This window comes from Polyodon spathula, chromosome 30 (genome assembly GCF_017654505.1).
Source record: "Polyodon spathula isolate WHYD16114869_AA chromosome 30, ASM1765450v1, whole genome shotgun sequence".
In the NCBI taxonomy this organism is placed as follows: Eukaryota; Metazoa; Chordata; class Actinopteri; order Acipenseriformes; family Polyodontidae; genus Polyodon; species Polyodon spathula.
Window position 1 is genome coordinate 6,472,965 of NC_054563.1, and position 21,418 is coordinate 6,494,382.

Here is a 21,418-nt window from a genome sequence, read left to right on the forward strand (position 1 = left end):
ATGAAGCTAAAGGATTAAGTTGTAGCCAGTAAAGCTCCAGGTAACAGCTTCCAACTGCCATTTACCCTGTGTGCCAGGATCTGGAGCATGCTCAGAAGGAGATGGAGGAGGAAGACCTTGATGATTCCTTGCCGCTGCCTGAAGAGGAAGAGGAGGACCTCTCCGAGTATAAGTTTGCCAAGTTCGCGGCCACCTATTTCCAGGGCACCACGACGCACACATACATCCGACGCCCGCTGAAGCAGCCCCTGCTCTACCACGAGGACGAAGGAGATCAACTGGTGAGTCGTCATGTTCATAGACAACTTTAAACAAACTTCATCTTGGCAATTTTTTTACAAAAATGTCCTGTTTTAATTCCCTTACACATTTATTGTAAAGCATAGCGAAGTGTAATAAAGCACAGTGCATGCAAGGGACAGCACAGGTAAGCATTGTAAAGCCCAGAGAGGTATGGTAACACATATTCAAAACCATGGTAAACTATAGTAAATGCAAAGTATAATCATGGAAAAAGCATGGGAAACCTTGCAAAATTACTGTGGGAAACATTTATAAGGGTACTATGTATTTCTCATACTTTAGCATAGTTTAGTTTAGTTTTTACCATATCTATCAGTTATTTACTTTGGTCTGTCTACTGTGCTAAAAGTGTTTTTATTACTCAGTCACCTGCCAGAAAGAGTTTATCATACTGTGTAATGGGATAAAAAGCACTTTTAACTGTGGACCCTTTTAGACAATGGCTAACATGTTCAATTAGGAACCAGGTTCATCACTGTCCTGTTTTTTTTCACACTGCTGTCCTGTTTCCACATTTCCTAACCTATATGATTTGAAAGAATATTTCTTCAAACCCTTTATTTTGGTCTCAGATCTCTCATACTATTTAGATCCAGTACATTTGAAACATTTCAGGCAAACACAGAAAAACCAGGCTGCTGGTGAGGCCTGGTGATGTCATAATCCTAGGTGGTGAAGTTATTTAACACTGTTTGGTAGGCAACTCTTGCTAATCAAGCCCGCTCTCCTTATCCGTAGGCAGCCCTGGCTGTGTGGATCACGATTTTGCGCTTCATGGGTGATCTCCCTGAACCCAAGTACCACACAGCCATGAGCGATGGCAGTGAGAAGATCCCAGTCATGACCAAGATCTACGAGACCCTGGGAAAGAGGACCTACAAGCGGGAACTCCAAGCCCTGCAGGTGGAGGGAGAGGTAAGCAGCATTGGCTGAGGACGGGTGAACTGTAATCTCAACATTTAAAAGTGTAGTACTGTGTACAGGACAGCAAGGTTGTTATTCTGTCTGAATTTTTTTTGCTTGATGTTAACTTCACAAGGACTGTCGATTAATGACATAAGTATTGATTCTCCTCAATATGATTCCAGAACGCTCACATTGATAGCCACAAGAAGAACAGCGTGCGGCACAAACTTGTATCCCTCACTCTCAAGAAGAAATCAAAGTTAACCGAAGAGGTGAATATATCAACTGCCATTTGGATGATATAGGCGGGTGCCATCAGCCTCGATAATTCAAAGGCACTAGCATGTGAATTGAAGCCATCAGTGCATGTTTTGTGGTGTTATCTCAAGTTATCAAGTGTCTTGTTTGTACCTAGGTTTCAAAGAGACTGAACGATGGCGAGCAGACCCTGCAAGGCAACAGCATGCTTGAGGACAGGCCTACCTCCAACCTAGAGAAGCTTCATTTCATCATCGGCAATGGCATCCTCAGGCCTGCCTTGAGGTTTGTCCCACAGTAATCCAGTTTACTCAGGGAGCACCATACTAATCTATTTTACTCATATCTGAAAGCCAAAACAAAGTTGGGTTGTGTTAGTCAGTTCTATCTAAATGACCTTGAAGAGTAAGTAGCAGGGTTACGAAAAATATAGCGCTGCACGTCCCCACATGTTGTTTAACGTGCCTGTAATTTTTCTTTTCATTGCTAACATCCTGACAACTTTATGACTTTATGTTTCAAAACGTTTTTCAAAATGGCCGCCCTAGTGCACTGACAGTGTAAAGATTATCGCCCACACTGTCAAACAGGTAACACAGCAATAACGATCCATGATGTGGTGCGGAACAGAAAAGCCAGAGCACTTGTGTTTTATTTTCAGAATTACTCTTCCTGCAGTCATATTGAGGACAGATCTCAAAACCCAGTGCACTGGAGCAGCCATTTGGAAAAGAGCTTTGAAACAGACTTTAAAGTTTTAAATGTAAAAAGCTGTCAGGATGTTAACAATGAAAAGAAAAATGACAGGTATGTTATTTAAACAGTTGTAGCAAAGCGTGGGGACGTGTATTTTTCGGAACCTCGCCACTTACTTTTTAAAGGCAAATAAAATGCAAAATGCAAGTTCAATTTAGAATAGGCATTAGCTTAAAACCTTTCGGCGATTACCACCTTCAGTTATTTAGAGGAGATGAAGTTGGAAATCTTCAGCAAAGAATGTTCTTCAGAGTGGCTGAGACTGATTCTCTTGTTTGTTGAGTCTTGGATAACATGTATATATGGCATTAGCTGAACATTTGGGTGTACTTATACTTGATTTTGTATAGTTTACCTCAGATATGTTTTCCTTTCCATATACAGTATAGTGGCTGTTTAAGACAGATAGATGATTGCTGACTTAAGCTGTCAACAAATAATTGCTCTGGGGTTTATTGATTGGTAAGTGTAAGTGACAACTTATTTCAGGTGACTGTTAATAATACAGGTTTTACTGCATTGATTCATTTCTCTTAACAGGGATGAGATCTACTGCCAGATCTCAAAGCAGCTGACTCAGAATCCATCGAAAAGCAGCCATGCTCGAGGCTGGATCCTCATATCTCTTTGTGTTGGCTGCTTCGCTCCCTCAGAGAAGTTTGTTAAGGTAAAAAGCAAGGGGCTCTTTCAGGAAGCCACAGTTCAGTCTAATACAGGTTCGCTTCACAATGTATATCTGTTCATGATAGGGCCGCTTAGCCTGCAGTGTTGAGTTGTAATACAGCCCCCATGCCAGCAATGCTGTTTGTTCTGTTGCAGTATTTAAGAAACTTCATCGTGGGTGGCCCCCCTGGCTATGCCCCATATTGTGAGGAGAGGCTGAGGAGGACGTTTGTTAATGGCACACGGACACAGCCCCCTAGCTGGCTGGAACTGCAGGTATTTATTTAATTTCTTATTTATGAACAGATAAGGAAGGCTTATTGTATTTTAAAAAAGGCGTACACATTTAATCAGTGAGACAATAAAAATAAAACCAGGAAAGCCAGGAAAGCCATATTTAACTGGTAAGAAGTGTCTGATCTTCATGTAACTTTCAGGATCCAGGAGCCCGGTTTCTGGTTTTGAATATATAATGACAGCTTTCTTTCTTTTTCTTTGTGGCTTATACAACTAGTGCAGCTGTTAAAAGCCTGAAAATGCTACACGGCTATACAACCGGACTGCGTGTAGGGTTTAGGTTTATGTGACTGTGTAGAATAATTTAATTATTCTGATTTGACTTTGTCTTGCAAAAGATTAGTAAAAAAAAAGTTAATGTGAGATATCTGCATAGACAGAAAGGAAGTGGAACTGGCAAAGCAGCATTATTATTTAAAAAAAAATAAAAAAAATAAAACAAGATGTCGGAATTCAAACTAAGATTGTATAAAGTAAAGTAAATACCTTAATAAAAAGATTTCTGTCCTCGCAGGCCACGAAGTCGAAGAAGCCCATCATGCTGCCGGTGACGTTCATGGACGGCACGACTAAGACTTTGCTGGCAGACTCGGCGACGACAGCAAAGGAGCTCTGCAACTCCCTGGCCGACAAGATCAGCCTCAAAGACAGATTCGGCTTCTCCCTCTACATTGCCTTATTTGACAAGGTAGCCGTCCAGTACATAAAATCCATCAGTACTGTAGAATTGGTTCTATGCTTTCGGCACTGTGTTGACAGTTTTGTTTATGTGGGAAAGTATTATAGAGTTTGGAAATTTTGACCATATGCCTGCTTTAGTTCTCTGAATATGCATGACCCCACGTGGTGCCTGCCTCTCCCCACCCTCCAGGTGTCCTCCCTGGGAAGCGGGAATGACCATGTGATGGACGCTGTGTCTCAGTGCGAGCAGTACGCCAAAGAGCAGGGCGCGCAGGAGCGCAACGCCCCCTGGAGGCTCTTCTTCCGCAAGGAGATCTTCACGCCCTGGCACAACCCCAGCGAGGATAACGTGGCCAACAACCTCATCTACCAGCAGATCGTCAGGGGGGTCAAGTTCGGGGAGTACCGCTGTGATAAGGTGAGTTCTCACCTCCCCAGGGGGTGTCGACAGAAACTGTGAGGGGAAGGCAGTTTGGTTTAGACGTGCAATAGGCTTTACCCTTTTATAGTAAATTCCTTTATTGTAGAAATTGAACTGGTATGGGATTTTAGTAATATCTGTATAACTTAAGGCTGCCAAATTCTACTACAATGTAATGCACTATGAAAGGTACTTCCCCTTCTAAGTTTACCACCTTCTTTTTGCACAGTAATTTTACAGTCTTCCCATGCTTTACCTACTATTATACTATGCATTTATCATACAGTAGTTTACCGTGGTTTGCAACGGTTTTAATATGCTTTACCTAGCTTTCACTGTACTTTTACTATGGGACAAAACACATTCAATATTCCAGGTATCCTATTATTACTTTTACCTCTTCAATGTTTTAGAAAGGTTTACAGATATGAAAGCATGCTGGTTAACATAATGGCAGCTAGGCATCAGGTGTTCTCGTTTCATTTTGCATATGTTAAACATGCCTGTCATATATGTTTTAGTGAAGGGCCAGGGCTGGATTCTCTGTACTTTGTCCCTGTTGCTCAGGAAGAAGACCTTGCTGAGCTGGCCTCTCAGCAGTACTACGTAGACTACGGCTCTGAGGTGCTTCTGGAGCGCTTGCTGAGTTTAATCCCCTCTTACATCCCGGACAGAGAGATCAGCTCATCCAAAACTGTGGAGAAGTGGGCTCAGTTCATCATGGCAGCTCACAAAAAGGTGAGCAAAAGCATAACCGCAAGAGATGTTTTGACAGCACAAGGAAAACTATGAGTTCCTCAAAACATATGGTAGAAAACATGAGAGGAATGTGGCTTTCATCACAGTGGATAGTCCCTGTGATGCTGTTTTATTTTTTCGCCTGTTCTGGTCTGGCCTGTGTTTGTGGATGAGATGTTAAACCGAGATCCCGTATGTGGGCACTAAATATCCCATTCAAAGAGCTGGGAAGTAAGAGCTAACTTCCCCCTTCAAAAAATAGCTCTCTATTGCCTTATTAGCTATTCCAGTGTTCACCATAGTCAACGAGAATCTGGTCTCTGTTAGATAAAGAATTCAGTGAAGGGTTTTGCTGCTTCTTGTTAGGGAGGATGACCATCTAGCTTGCAAGCTCACTTCGTCCAGCACTGTGAAGTGAAAAGGGCACAGTGTTCAGAGCCATTTTAACTCATCTCAACTTTTTGAAACCAAGAAAAACATTTCTGGAAGTAACTTATTGTCTCTTTGCTGCTGTAGATGACAGTTTGTTTGTAGTTTTATTTTGATGTTCATTTTAAAACACATACATTTTCATCATGGTGTCCTTTTGCATAGAAGAGCCTGAGATTACAGTGTGTGTGTATATATATATATATATATATATATATATATATATATATATATATATATATATATATATATATATTTTTTTTTTTATCGCTGCAGGGAATTTACACTCAGAAGAGGATGGACCCCCAGAAAGTGAAAGAGGAAGTGGTGGATTTTGCTCGATTCAAGTGGCCTTTGCTTTTTTCTCGGTTTTATGAAGCCTTTAAGTTTTCAGGTACTTATTTTTCTTTATTTAACATGCCTGTCACCTGGATCGCCCTGATCAGATGCACCATGTAGTTTACAAAGGGGTCCAGAGGGCACAGACACCCATACAGCACAACAGATTTACCAATCACACACAACAGTGAATAAAACAACCAAACAGATCAAATAATATGCAGTTATGTGATCATTTATGTATTAATGTAAACGCTGCCAACTTCTTGTCATACTGTATATCTGTATTAATTTTGGGACACAAGGGCTTTTGAACTGCAAAATAGTTCAGTGTGGAAGACAGAACCTAAGTTTAAGTACTTGGCTTTACATTTGACGCAATCATTTAATAACCACTATAGAGAACACTTAATCAGACATTACAGTACCTGTAGACATTTACATACATTCAAATGTCACTGACAGCCATAACAGAGAACACAGATTAACTAACAGTTACTATAAAGACTGACGTGATCTTCCTCATTAATATTTATTTATGCAATCCAAAATAACTTTGTATTGTATAAATGGACATTGTTGTTTTAAGGCTCCCAGTGAATTACAATAACAGTTTAAATGTTAGGTGTGAAAAAGCTAAGGTAATCACCCCTCTAACTTTGTTGCTTCTGCCCCATTCTGTCTTTAGGACCCAGTCTGCCTAAGAACGATGTCATTGTAGCTGTGAACTGGACTGGGGTGTATTTCGTCGATGAGCAAGAACAAGTCCTTCTGGAGCTTTCCTTCCCAGAAATCACTGCTGTCTCCAGTAGCAGGTTTACAATCATTATTATAATGTGGCTGCTTAACTTGCCAATCAGATTCCGAGTTCTGCTGTTTCTATCCCTCCTGCAGATACACTTAGACGCAAGCTTAGCAACAACAAAGCAAATAAGCTTTTTTAGTTCATAATAACAGCTTACTCTCCACATTAGGTATTAACAGCTGGATAATTGACTGCAGTGATATGTAACCCTTTGCGTGCTATACAAAGCATGCATTTACTTTTGTGCATTAACTATACTGTTAACTCCTCCAAGGGCAGAATACAAAATGTAGGCATAGTTTTGTGTTAACTCCAGTCTTGCCTCTGTAACACAACAAACACTGGGCATGAACTTGTGACCCCACACACCACAAGCAGGTGTCTTAACAACAATGCAGAGCCAAGCTTATCTGCATTCATGTTTTCAGAGCTTTTAACCTCATCTCACTGACAGCAGACAGACTCAACGGCAATGTATCTCTCAACACTGCCTGCTACACCTCTAACAATTTGCTTAGGAAACCTAGATTTACACTGCTTAGTTGTTCTGTTTCTAGTTCTGTAAAAGATACTTGTTAAAAATACAGCTCTTTGTTTCTTAAATAACAAGTTGTAAATGCATTGTGGGAATGCCGGAGGTTTTCAGTTGTTGCTCATGGTTGCTCAGTAAGAGGTAAACACGAGTTCATTTGTTAATGAAAACCTTTTGATCACAGAGGAGGCAAGTTGCAAGGGCAGAGTTTCATGCTGGCCACCATTAAAGGGGATGAATACACCTTCACCTCCAACAACTCAGATGACATCCGGGACCTCATCGTCACCTTCCTAGAGGGGCTGAGGAGCAGGTCCAAGTTTGTGGTCGCTCTGCAAGACAATCCTAACCCTGGTGAGTGTCTGCACTACGTTGTGTTCATTAGGAAGTAGATTAGGCAGTTCAAATGAGAAGACAGGGTCAGTTTATTTATAATAGTGTAGCACCTTACAGCATGTCTTCAATTACTATGTGGTTACATAGTAAATAAACAGCTACATTTGTAAATACTGTTTAACCCTCCTGTTATGTTCAGAATTTAGGTACGTCTGTTATGTTTTCGGTCATATTGACCCGATGCAATTCAACTAATTTAAACAGCCTTACATTGATTAAATGCTTTTTGCAAAGGTTTTACTCTTTTATGCTCTTTTAGTCCAGGAACTGTGATAAAACCTTTTTGACTGCCAACCTGGGAGCTCCTCATTTTGGAATATCTTTACCAGTGAGATGCTGTTGCAATAGTGACAGAGAATATTAGACTCTGCCTTGTAGATATATATTGTTTGTTTTTGTGTTTATAAATATCTCCAGACAGGTGCAACCATTTCCAGAAATAATAATAATAATAATAATAATAATAATAATAATAATAATAATAATAATAATAATAATAAATTAAAAGAAGTTTGTTTTATTCCTGCACACAAATCTACATAGATAAATGCCATGGGCCACAGTGACCCGAAACATCTTATTTCTATACATGACCTCTTCTAAAAAAAAATAAACATCTCAAAGGTTCTGGTTTCTGTGTATAAGTTCATGACCCCAACTTAGGACAAGTCATAAAATATTATACAGAAAATGAAAAGAAAAATAGCATTTAAGCTAATTGGAAACTAGAGTCAGGTCAAATAGACCCGAAACCTAATAGGAGGGTTAATTTCAAGAGGTTAAGAACTAAACATGTATGTAATTGCTGTGTGATTATATATAGAATGGGAAGCAGTGAAATAAGGTTATGATTGCATCAAAGGGTTCTGGTGACACCATAAATTACAAGAGTGAAGCTTGAGTGGTTTACGATAAATTCACCAGACTCCTGAGATGCAATTATAGCCTAAAGTAATTCACTTCAGCCATATTTGTTTTAGTTTATAATATGTGGATTCTGTGACTTTCGAGGTCTATATAGAATGCAGTTTTCTTTGTTTTGTTGTTGTTTTCTTGATCTCTGATGAATGATTCTCTGGCTTTTAGAGTAGGGGTTTCAAAACCGGCTGCCATTTTAAGTGCTTGGGATGTTTGTTTGTTTTTTTAAATAAATACAAAAGCAGTTTAAAAGACGTACAGAGAGTTGGGAAGGTCATAAATATTGATGTGTCATCACCACATCACTTAATTATGACTTATTTAGTATGGGCTGAGATGCAGTTCTAGTACTTATCCATATATTATACTGTAGTGTAATTAAGAAAGTCTAACCAAAAACATTAATATTAATAATACTTTTTTGTTAGCTGGAGAAGAGTCTTCGTTCCTGAGTTTTGCCAAGGGAGACCTCATAATGCTGGACCAGGATTGCGGGGAGCAGGTGATGAATTCAGGCTGGGCTCATGGCATCAATGACAGGACCAAACAGAAGGGGGACTTCCCTGCAGACTGCGTCTACGTGCTCCCTACAGTCACAAAACCCCCACTGGAGATTGTGGTGAGTGCCAGCTGCCGTGCTTCTGCTGATTCTCCTACAAAGGGTAGTCTTCTAACCATATCCTCAAGTCAAAACAGGCATTTAAATCACTGGGTGTGTATTACTGTGTCCCCAGGCCTTGGTGACAATGACCCCTGACCAGAGGCAAGATGCTATCAGGACCTCCCTGCTGACACTGGTGGAGAGCGACGAGAAAGTGAAGCCATACACTCTAGAGGAGTTCTCCTACGATTACTTCAGGTGAGCGTGTTTGTTGTGTCTCTATTAACTGCAAAGGACAGGCCTTGCAGCTTAGCACAGGGTGTGATTCTTAATTCAAACCCACATATTTGTTCTCTGGAATAATGTGTCACTCTGATTCTTGACACTTTTGTTAAGAGATAAGTGTGAGTGAAAAGTAACTTCTCCGTCTAGCAGGCAAATTTTTCAACAGTAATAACGAAGGCTGCAAAAAGCATACCTCATATTAGCACTACAGTTATAGCCAAATATTTCACATCACCCTGTAGAATTAACCAATTTGATGCAAAACTTTTGGCTTGGAAGCCTGTTTATCCTACCACCTTATCGTGTTCTGTGCAGCAGGCATTAGGGCCCCAACTGGGCCTCACGCTCACTTTGTTGCACATAGGACCTTGCACCTGTCGCACAGGAAGTGAATAAATAAACTTGCCTTTGTTAAAGTGACAATAAAGTCCTGAACACTGAATACAGCAAAATAATAAAGAGAGAAAAGCCAATCTTTTTGTCTGTTTCCAGGCCGCCTCCCAAACACACGCTGAGCCGCGTGATGATCACAAAGAGCCGGGGGAAGGACAAGCTGTGGTGCTGCACCCGGGAGCCCATCAAACAGCCGCTGCTCAAGAAAGTGCTGAGTCACGAGGATCTGTCCCAGGAGGCCTGCTTGGCGTTCACCGATATCCTTTCACTGGCAAACTGCACAGGAATGTTTGGTAAAGCTAAGGTAAAAGGAGTCTACAAGTAAACACTACATGTGCTATACTGTGCAGAAAAGCTTCCTTCGATTTTATTTCTTTGTAAATTAGAGAGCAAAGCAAAGAGGAAGCACGGTCCTGTGCTTGATTCCATGCTTTCTCGGGTCACAGCCATACTGTATTAATCAGAGTCATTGTTATGGTGTTCAGCTGTAGTACTCCTGTGTGTTTCTTTGACTGCTAATTCCCACCCATGATGAAGTATATGGGCGATTATCCGTCCAAACGCACGCGCTCCGTGAATGAGCTGACAGACCAGATATTCGAAGTTGCCTTGAAATCGGAGCCTCTCAAAGACGAGATCTTCTGCCAGATAATCAAGCAGCTCACTGAAAACCACGTCAAGTAAGTACCTGCGCTTCACACATGGGGTTATTTACAGGTTGCTTCTCTGTCTCATCCAAGGAAATTGGGATTTTTTTTGATGGACAGCCATTTAGGCCGGTAGTATTTTACTACCGGCCTAAAGTATTTTACCTTTATTTTATAAAGCCATTATGCAGTTAGTGTTGACCTTCACAATGAAACATTTGCTTATCTGATGATAATGAAAAAATAAGCTGCAATACTATTAAAGGAATTGTATGGCATTCTCAACTAGGGGTTGATTTCATCCATTTTTACCCCACTGGGATAAGCCATTGGATTTCTTAGAGCATTTTACAGGTCTGGAGAGTTATATCAGCCACCTTTGTATGGGTATCCTGTGCCTAGAATCAAAATAAATAGTTGAGAGCTCCCAAGTGGCTAATCCAGTAAAGGTCCTTCGCGTGGAGTGCAGGATGCGCCCTATAGTCTGAACAATCACGTAAAAGTAAAACACTTTTGCGACACACATGAGATTTATTGCCAACACACAGTTTGGGAAACACTGCCTTCAGAGAATGTCCAAAAGTACACTATAAAAAAGGCCTTCAACAATGTGATCTTTAATACCATTTTTCTAACACATACTGCATACAATGAATGGTATAACACATGTTAATATTTGTATTGTTTAGTACCTTTGTGCTCTGTGCTGTTTCACTTCAGGTACAGTGAAGAGAAAGGCTGGGAGTTGCTATGGTTGTGTACAGGCCTCTTCCCTCCTAGCAACATGCTTCTGCCCCACATCCAGAGGTTTCTACAGTCCAAGAAACACCATCCACTGGCTGTGGACTGTATGCAGAGACTACAGAAAGCTCTCCGGTAATAGAACTCAATAAACAAGTTGCATTATTAGTTTAGGACACTAGATGGCAGCAAAATATGGCACATGACTGAAGTCTGTTTCTATTTGTAACAGTACACTTATGTACAATCCCTATCTGAAATTCAATATACAAAAAGGTATAAATCAGTATTTATTATCTTTACCATATAAAAAATGTCTCTAGTAAAGGTGAATCCTGTAGTCATCATAATAGGAAATTCCATGGGAATCATACACAAATATATTGTGACAGGGTCTTCCTTGGGTCACACGTGTGGGTAGCCGCTGTTCAAGCATACAGAGAGACTGAGGTGGTGTTGAAACGCCGGCACAGGCGCGCAGGATTCATTAACAAAAACATAAAACGAAAGTAAAATAAAGGCGGTCATGTGACGTTACCAGCGATGGTAACGCACAGAGGACAAATACAGCAAACTGTACAAAAAGTGCAAAATAAAACACAATACCCCAAACTATAACTCAAAAGGTGCCGTGAAAACGGCAGGCCTTGCAGCAGCCCCGAGGTGAACAAACAGGACCTCTTTATACCCGATGCCGTGCTGGAACACACCTACCTGCTGATTATTACAGCTGGCAATCACACACAGCAGGCAGGCTATCCCAGGAGCATCAGGTACTTCCTTAAATTAATTACAACAATTTACACACTTATTTACAATATTTACCCACAAAACCCACTCTTCATGTGCAGGGCTCCTGCCCTGCTACATATATATATAGTCACTTCTATACGGTCTATACGGTCGTTTCTCTGAAACCTAGCTAGGACTATTCTGTTTACATCCCAATTCATTCAGGTACATTTGAACTCTCTTTCATTTAAAAGATGGAGGACTAAAATAATTAACCAGAAATGTGAGTTACAAAACCTAACCTGCCCCAGGTTATAGGGTTTACCTTTGTGGAATCCACCAATTACGGGCTCCATACAGATTGTAGTTCCAATATAGGCTTCAGTATGTTAAAGATTCTAAACTGTGATGTTTATTTTTTCCTTTGTCTAAAACCTTAGCAACGGCTCCAGGAAGTACCCCCCTCACTTGGTAGAAGTTGAAGCCATTCAGCACAAAACCACACAGATCTTCCACAAGGTCTATTTCCCAGACGACTCAGATGAGGTGAGTATAGTTTATTTAATCTTTTTTCACCGACCTTTAACCCTTTCAGTCCTGAAGAATACTCCTTTATCGAGTGTACATGAGAACAGGACACATTTTAACATATATTCATCCACTCCCTCAGACTGGGACCAAAGAGTCCAACAGGATTTTTGACGGGGTGGACTGAAAGGGTTAAAATAGGCAAGAACTTAAAGAGAGATTGCCGCCACCTGGTGGTCAAAAGCTATTCCCTTTGAAATGAAATTCAGAGTAAAACTAGCCAAACCCACGATGGTACACTATAACAAGGAGAAATCAAGACTGAAAGTCTCTGTTTTGGTCAAACAGTCATGTAATTATAAATGTTTTAAATACTGCCATTACTAATGGAAACGAAGGCAACAAACCCATTTCCTTTTAGCCTCATTTGCATAGGCTTTGAAATTAATTAACATCATTTTTCATGTGTGGTAATACGACGGCGAACAAAAGAACGCCTGTCAAATTGAATGAAGTTCAAGGATGCAGTTCATAAATTAAAATTTGTAATTAGATTCTAGTGTGCATAATTGCTTAAATTGAATTTGCTACTGCTAATTGGCACACTGTGTTATCGCATTTTGTTCCTATTTATTCACTGTGTGGCACTGCAGCCTAATCTGAAGCCTAAATTAAAATAAAGCAAGTGAGCATTTTTAAATAAAGGCGGTCTGACTGTGTCCTCTCCGCCCTTCCCCCTCGTTTCAGGCTTTCGAAGTGGAGTCGAGCACAAAAGCAAAAGACTTCTGTCAGAACATATCTAACAGGCTGCTGCTTAAATCTTCAGAGGGGTTCAGCTTATTTGTAAAGATTTCTGACAAGGTAGGAACCCCAAAGGAGGACTTACTAGTTTGCTGCATTCATAACAAGTGTTGGTCATCCAGGCAGCGATCAAGCACCCACACAGTGTGTCTGCATAATCAAGACAATAACTTTATTAGTGTGACAGATCATCTTTCATGACGGTGCCTTCACAAGATTATACTACAGAGTACAGAGCTGCTAATTAAACTGCACATTATCTAAAGCTATAATAATCAGAAGTGACAATCATCTAATGTTTGAAAGTGCTATTCAGTATTTTCTGTTTCAAATCCAACACAGGCACTTGTGCATGGGCTACAAAAAGCTGCTGCTCGCTGAATGAGTTTTCCAGGAGAGAGACTGCATGAATTCAAAACAAAACATGTTACAGTAGTTCATACCTAATTGCATTTGTATTGACACAGGTCTATCCGAATCATACCTTAAGATTGAAACAATATTAATCCTTACGGAAATATTTTTTTTATCTGTGTAGGATTTTATGAGGAAAGATGTGGAACTTGCTATGAAGAGGATGCAGTTCTGCATCATTTCTAATTGAACAGGCTATGTTAAGTTGCTACATATTGCTTGTGATATTTCCATTCCTTGTATTTCAGGTGATCAGTGTTCCAGAGGGGGACTTCTTCTTTGACTTTGTGAGGCATCTCACAGACTGGATCAAGAAAGCCAGACCAGCAAAGGATGGTAATGCTGCTTTTCTATTCAGAATAAGAATTTAAAAAGGTGGCTACGATGGTCATTACAAACGTGGGCATGCTGTACACTACCCTCTCCAATACAGCGCGCAGATTTGGGTCTCATCATTCTAGGCAGGATAAGCCTTGATGGTCCACATATACAGGGATACAACGATATTTATTTCTGGTCATACTTTTAAACAGGATGAAGGAAATATGTTTATGAAATGCACTAACTTTCGAGACCACAAAGTTAATGAAAAAAAACTCATAACATACTTATCTGAAAAGTAACATCATGTTAATTAAAGATGTTTAATTAAGTGGGAAATATTGTCTCTTGTTTTTAAATTAAGCCATGTGAAAGGTCTATGTCTGTAAGGCTGATTGCTGCATTATTTAAAGTTAGCGACTACAGAGTAGTGTGTTTGAAGTCCATTACCAGACAGTTCAATTAGTTGAATTTCCCCGGTCCTTCACTGATTAGTGTTTTGCAGGTTTTCTTTAGATGCAGTAATGGTAAGGTCTGAAGAAGAGTTACCCATCAGCAGATCAGCCCCCCTATTTTTAATTTGCATTGTGCTTACCTTGCAGGTATAGTGCCTTCTTTAACATATCAGGTGTTCTTTATGAAGAAGCTCTGGACGAGCACTGTCCCAGGAAAGGATTCCATGGCAGACTCCATATTCCACTACTATCAGGTGTGCCACAACATTCATAGTTGCCTGTATGCTTGTTTATTTGAAACCAATGTCCCTCCAGGCCTCAAACCATATTCTTGCAACACCTGTGAACAATCAAATTGCTGTTTACCATTGTGATGGCTTAGCAAAGCGCAAACAAAGCATGGCAAAGCACTGGCACCACAGTAAGAGATGGGAAAAGCTTCAGAATTTCCTTGATTTATTGTATCTCTGTGTAAAAATGTATAGTAGAACTTTATATTACCATCCAATTACACTGTAACAACGAGGTCCCTGGATCTTTCATGGTAACCATGGAAATGGTCTGGACCATGTTGTTACCATTTCATTACACTAGGCTGTTCACAAGGCCAGGTGATATCACAGTAGTTACGATGTAAGATCAGGAAGCATTTGTAATTCCACAGTTCTAATATAATTAAGTTGTTTTTGATGCCTTTTAATCTAAAATGCCATGAGCGGATTTTGTGTCTCACTGCCTTTCTCCTCCCAGGAGCTGCCGAAGTACCTGCGTGGTTACCACAAGTGCTCCAGGGAAGAGGTGTTCCAGCTCGGGGCTCTGATTTACCGTGTGAAGTTTGAGGACGACAAGTCACACTTTCCCAGCATTACCAAGATTCTGAAGGAGCTGGTCCCCCAGGATTTGATTCGCCAGCTCTCTCCTGACGACTGGAAACGGGTAATAAGACTGAAACACCAGGCTTCACACATCACTAGAAACCATGCTGTAATAAATCTCAGACACGGCTGATTTAATATGCGACTGGCTTTAGTACGCAGCAGCTCCAGTTCAACTGACAGCAAAAATCTAGCTATACATATATACTGTATATTGAAGTAATGATTTCTACTACTTTGAGTGCCGTGTCTTGCCTCATCCTCTGTAATCATAACATGATTAAAAAGATGACAATCAAAAGAGGCTATCCTTAGACTCAATATCACCAAGTACGTTACCATGACAACTATGTATCTGCTAATGATCCTCCTCTATAATGTATCAACGACCCTCAAACATACCTGCGAGTTGTCAAGTGCCCCCTTCCTCCTCTCCTCCACCACAACAGTAGCAGCTGTTTCCCTGCCTTGGCTGACCCAGTATCTCTTTTTAATAGAACTTTTGCTTGAACTAATAATGAGATGTGCTTAAAGTTAGTGTAACAGGACTTAATATTGAATTGCTATTGGTTGTCATTCCATGCTTCACTTCCCAGTCCATTGTGGCATACTTCAACAAGCAAGCTGGAAAATCAAGGGAGGAGGCAAAGCTGGCGTTTTTAAAAATTATCTTCAAGTGGCCTACATTTGGATCTGCCTTCTTTGAGGTTAAGGTATTGAAGTTTTCATGTTATATTGCGTCTTGCTTTAATATTGCACTGATTCTCCTGTGATCACAAACAATCGCTTTGTTTTGGTTTTCTTCACAGCAAACTACTGAGCCAAATTTTCCAGAGATCCTGCTTATAGCGATAAACAAGCATGGAGTCAGCTTGATAGACCCAAAGACCAAGGTGGGTTTTTTACCCTTTTAACAACTAGCATACAGACATGGTAAGTTCATATATTATAGCGTGTTGGTGGTGTAATTACACACTAGGTGGCGTTAGTCCCACTTTAGTCCCCTGAGGGGCTTTATTAAAGGCAGCTCAATACAACAAGCACCCACCCAGGATTAACACAGGCTTTCAGAGGGCATTCCCTCATGCCAGTACAGCAACCAGAACATGCCAGTGACCGCAATGTCTGTCTAGTTGATTTCGTTTTGTACACCCAAGAAACAAACCTAATCTGACCCTCGTGTCGTCTGCTAAAATGTTCTTTCAGGACATACTAACAACCCACCCGTTCACAAAGATCTCAAACTGGAGCAGCGGCAACACATACTTCCACATCACCATCGGAAACCTGGTGCGAGGGAGCAAGCTTCTCTGTGAAACGTCACTGGTGAGGAGAGGCGTCACTTTGTTTCTTACTGTAAGACTGGCACAGAAGTCAAAATGTTGACAGAGCAAGGGTGGGTAATAGCAAATACAAAGAGAGACTTTGTTGGCAAAGAAATGTGATGCAGTGGCAGCAAGAAGCCTAAGATCTGTGAGTCCATCCCTGGTTATTGATTTCAGGCACATGATGTAGTGAAGGTATCATCATTGTCTTTGCTTAGTAAAGCCACAACAGCAGGCATCTCTAAAGCAATATCTGTCTGTTGCATTGGCTTAAAACGATGACTGTGGCTTACTATAGTCTACATATTCAAAACAATAGTGGCCAATAGTTATCTCCTGCCCACAATAATAAATCTACAATATGGTTGGCCAGCCTCATCAGCAGGTTGTTGGTGACTAAATGCTCTGGGAACATCCATACTTGCAATATCATTTGTTTTATACTGAGAATAATATTTCAGTTGTCCACTGGGGGACTGACTATACATTGAGTACATTGACTTGAATGTTTAATGAATGATTTGGGGTAAAGTTGTGATTTAAAGTGAGGATTAGGGTTATGCGGTGGTAGCAATTGGCTCCAGGCAAAGCAACAACATGCTTGTCATCACAGGTCCACACTGACCCGAGGCAAGTTCAGCAGTCATGTGGTCAGGTGATGTATGATTGTACTCAAAGGCAAGCTTTGCTTTCGGTGCAATGGGGAGAGTGGGGAGCCAATATGACGATCTCTCCTAAAGGCTATTCATTTATAGTTTCCAGCTTTGTCTGTTTCTATATGTATTATCCCAGCAAACCTTCCAGACGTGTATATTATAATTTTACACAGGGCTACAAGATGGACGACCTGTTGACCTCGTACATCAGCCAGATGCTGACGACCATGAGCAAGCAGCGCAGCACCAAGGGCAGCAGCAAGTGAACTGAGCGTAATTATTGGCGCCAAGCTTTTGAGCTTATGCAGCTCCTCCGGCCACTGGGCAACCCCTGCAGCTGGGCCAACACCTTCTCCTCCCAGGTGTGGAGGATGAGCCGGAGCCCCTCGCAGAGCTCCACTGACACAGACCCTGATGAGCACAGCCCCACCTCTCCATCCAGCGAGGACGACTACCTGTGACAGCACAACCACAATCAGGCAGATGAATGGTGTTCTCCCCTGTATGGTCTATTGGGCCTAACTAGGCCTCGATGACCAATAGAATGCCCAGGCCTGGCTTGTTGAGGTCAGCTCCACTAGGCCCTGAGTCTCTGCCAGGCTTTCTTTGTTTTTTACTGTTCAGCATTTTCAGACTGAAGACCTTCTAGCTAACAACTCATATTTTGTGTTCTTTATTTGTCCTTTTTATTTTGCAAAAGGAAGTCGTGCAAAAGGTTGAAGGACTATGGATTTAAAGCTATTCACACGCTACAGGAGAAGCTGCAGCATGAGAAAATGATGTGAAAGGAAAAGGAGGAATTGAAAATACGCAGCGACCTCAGAGTATTTTTACAGAGCTGCGGAAAACTTGTTTAAGAGCCTGTTTGAGGTCTGTTTAACAGTAGAAATAGCTGAGAATTGGAGATAGATAAGAATCAGTATTAAAATTGGGACTTTTCATGATATCTGCAAGGTTATAATATTTTAGCATTATATTAGCTATGGTGTGCTTTAATATTCATTTCACTTCCAGTTCAGAGGATCTCAGTGGCTGGTCTTTATAAGTCCAATAATTAAAAGAAAAAATACAAAGAGCAAGCTATTCTGGAAAGGATAATAAAGCACACAATAAATAATTATAAATACCCCTTATTTTACATTGGATTGAATCCATTTTTGGGGGGGAAACCAGACACTGCCCTCACTCATTCCACTGTGTCTGAGTTCTCTTGGTTTTACCTCTGTCACAAAACGCCTTAGAAGCCAGGTTACACTCAGAACAGAATGAGGGAAATGGCCCACCTTGCTCCCATTGAAAATGTCTTTGTCAGAATACAGGCAGAACCTTGCATCAGACTGGACATTGTACTTCTTCAAACTAGTTAAATAACATACACCCCAACGCCACCTGCTGGACTTGCAAACTACAACAGCTCACTGAGATAAAGTTCTGGATTTTCTGTTAAATAACCATCATGCCAGAACGAACACACCCTTTTGAAAAATAACAAAAACATGAGTTGATTGAACAGGTTTTAGAAAGTGTATACTTTACATCCCATTTTAGCACAACCCAAAGAGAAACGGGGATCTGTGAATGTTTATTCTCTGACATGCCAGCACAAGATCATTGACCCACTGGGATTAAAATGGCCCCTAGATTTCTTTTTTTTTTTTTTTTTTTTTTTTTTTTTATATATGCTCATTGGAAGTAGGAAGTGAGTTGACTAGAATGATGAACATGCAAGAGTGCTGTGACAGTTTATAGTGGTAAGCTTCATGTATCGGTAGGTTTTATTTATCTGAATAGATTTTTACAAATATTTAATATAATATACACATTGTAAAGTTGCTCATAGGAATGTCGTTTGTTTTATATAATATCTACTGAACACACTATGGATTATCTTGTAAAGAAAGCTGCTGTTTTTAAAATGTTAAATTCCAAAACACAGAGTGAAAGAAGTTGAAAAGTAAGAACTGCATTTTTGACAGTTTCATGTATATGTAACAAATACATAAAAATTGTGGCAGTTTATGGATCCATTCTTGGTAGTTATATGTATGAATCATGTAATCATAATATCACGTTATCAATATTATTTGTTTATTTAGCAGAAGCCTTTATCCGAGGTGACTTATCGAGAGTAGGGTGTGTGAACTGTGGATCAGCTGCAGAGGCAATTACAACTTCTCACCCAAAAAGATGGAGCACAAGCAGGCTAAGTGACTTGCTCAGGATCACACAGTCAGGCAGTGGCTGAGCTAGGATTGGAACCGGGGACCTCCTGGTTAGACGCCACTTTCTTTAACCACTGGACCACTTTTTATAACAAGTTAGAACAAAAAAAATTATATCATTTTTTTGTATTGTAATTTGTTATATCCCTTATATCGCAATATTTTTTTTCATAACTGAAATAAACAAAACATTGTCTTAAACTGCTATTTTAAAATACACAAGAGTGATTTTACATATTAAACACACCATGTTAAGGGCATATAACCACTTATAATGGATCACTAAACCAAACTCTTACCAATTTTATTTAATAACATTTTTTTTTTTTAATGGTAAAACATAACCAGATGTGTGTGTATGTAAGGCTGAAACACCAGAGTTAGAAAAAGGAACTTGTTTACTTAGACCCTGAAGAGAGTGGATGATGAGAATTTGTTTGCGATATCCCAGCTGCGCTTTCATACTTTAAAACCATCTCTGTCACCTCTCGCTCTGAATGCACGCAGGGAACAGTAAAACCCAAGCACTTTGAACCCTTTCATAATACAAAATTGAGGGTGGGTACTGACAATATAAAACTACCTGTATGTTTCAACACAAGAGGCTGGACTGATATCTGTTACTCAATCCTGGAATGATACTCTTAAATGTTTACACCTGCTTTATTATGATGTCATCGCGAAGCAGGTTAAATCAGTGACATAGTTGACGGGGTGGCATTATTTCTCAAGACCCCTGCCAACACAACACAGGCCTACAAGTAAGACGACAGGCAATTAGATTACGATAATACAAACAAAATCAGTATTAGAGCAACGGAACACCATTGAGAATGAGCTCAAACAGGAAAAGCTGTTAAAATGAATACAAAACTTGTTTGATTTTACACCCATTTTTTTAAAAATGTAACCAACAACGTTATCACCTGGCAACATGTTACCTCATGTTAAGTACGGTTCAGGTCCCCTGTACTAATATGCAAGTACTTATGTACTGTAGTCACTGTTAATATATGTTAAGAACAGTTGGGCTCCACTAGGAGGGTTCAGTTAGTTGCCATGGTGTCAGGCTCAGTAGGGCCAAACTAAAGTCTGACAGAAAAATGTTAATACAAAACAGACTATTTCTTTTTTTTACTTGTATGGTTACTGTGGAATGTGTAAGTGGAATTATAGAGAGTATTTATTGGCACTGGTTGTTACGTCTAGTGCAACTCCTCAGGCTTAAGCAAAGAGGGGCTTTGTTGAGAGCAAATTATCTTGTTACGAATGTCTTTAAACAGTCAGTATCTCAGACATGGGTGATTTTAGTTCAACTCTACCCATAAACAAAATGTGCAAATAATGTGTATAGCAAAAGGTACATGTTGTAATATTGTTTTTTTTTTTTTTTTTTTACAAAATGAATGCATGATAACAAACTGATTGTGCTGTTCTGTTCTGTTTTCTTGGTATTAAATCTGAATTTCTTATAGTAAAGAACATGGGTACTTTGTGAGCTGCATGGTGGGAAGAAATGACTGTCACTGGAGTGCTGCCTTGTCTTTTTTTTTTAAAGTTTGAAATAATAATATAACACACATAAATGCTTGTCAAGTTATCTTTTAGTTGCAACATTGCTTGAGACAATTAGTAAGTACTACACGATTCCGAAAACATGTTAAATGTGTTTGAATTTTGACCGTCTCTTGTAGGGAAATTCTCCAGCTTGCCTCTAATAAAAATGTGCCATTGCTGGCATACTGAAGCATAATATATACAAGCGCAAAAATATAACACCATGTAACTTCTGTAGGTGTAATACATTTTATTAACACAAGGTGTCTTACTGTATCGCTGGTTTGATGCTACAGATCTGCTTTATGCTTTACCTTGTTAGTTACTTATCTCAGAACAACAGAAGAATTGTTTGGGGCTGTTTAATGAGAGTCATCATAGATCTGGGACCTGCACCTTTGTGTTCTGATGGGGAGAATAATT

General features: G+C 40.1%; 1 protein-coding gene across 1 annotated transcript in view; it reads left to right on the forward strand.

Moving 5' to 3' along the window:
- myo7aa (myosin VIIAa) overlaps positions 1 to 19,474 on the forward strand; it is a 62,271-nt gene extending 42,797 nt beyond the window's left edge. The window contains exons 24-49 of the mRNA XM_041232846.1: positions 78 to 281; positions 1,042 to 1,218; positions 1,392 to 1,481; positions 1,625 to 1,752; positions 2,764 to 2,890; positions 3,043 to 3,162; positions 3,698 to 3,871; positions 4,055 to 4,282; positions 4,853 to 5,023; positions 5,729 to 5,846; positions 6,480 to 6,606; positions 7,313 to 7,482; positions 8,871 to 9,061; positions 9,177 to 9,301; positions 9,821 to 9,978; positions 10,248 to 10,401; positions 11,089 to 11,244; positions 12,282 to 12,387; positions 13,117 to 13,230; positions 13,833 to 13,920; positions 14,508 to 14,614; positions 15,111 to 15,296; positions 15,832 to 15,948; positions 16,045 to 16,128; positions 16,442 to 16,561; positions 17,390 to 19,474. Coding sequence (XP_041088780.1) covers positions 78 to 281; positions 1,042 to 1,218; positions 1,392 to 1,481; positions 1,625 to 1,752; positions 2,764 to 2,890; positions 3,043 to 3,162; positions 3,698 to 3,871; positions 4,055 to 4,282; positions 4,853 to 5,023; positions 5,729 to 5,846; positions 6,480 to 6,606; positions 7,313 to 7,482; positions 8,871 to 9,061; positions 9,177 to 9,301; positions 9,821 to 9,978; positions 10,248 to 10,401; positions 11,089 to 11,244; positions 12,282 to 12,387; positions 13,117 to 13,230; positions 13,833 to 13,920; positions 14,508 to 14,614; positions 15,111 to 15,296; positions 15,832 to 15,948; positions 16,045 to 16,128; positions 16,442 to 16,561; positions 17,390 to 17,482 — 3,633 coding nt within the window. The 3' untranslated portion in view covers positions 17,483 to 19,474. The remainder of the gene's footprint in view (positions 1 to 77; positions 282 to 1,041; positions 1,219 to 1,391; positions 1,482 to 1,624; positions 1,753 to 2,763; positions 2,891 to 3,042; positions 3,163 to 3,697; positions 3,872 to 4,054; positions 4,283 to 4,852; positions 5,024 to 5,728; positions 5,847 to 6,479; positions 6,607 to 7,312; positions 7,483 to 8,870; positions 9,062 to 9,176; positions 9,302 to 9,820; positions 9,979 to 10,247; positions 10,402 to 11,088; positions 11,245 to 12,281; positions 12,388 to 13,116; positions 13,231 to 13,832; positions 13,921 to 14,507; positions 14,615 to 15,110; positions 15,297 to 15,831; positions 15,949 to 16,044; positions 16,129 to 16,441; positions 16,562 to 17,389) is intronic.
- The last annotated feature ends 1,944 nt before the right edge of the window (positions 19,475 to 21,418 follow it).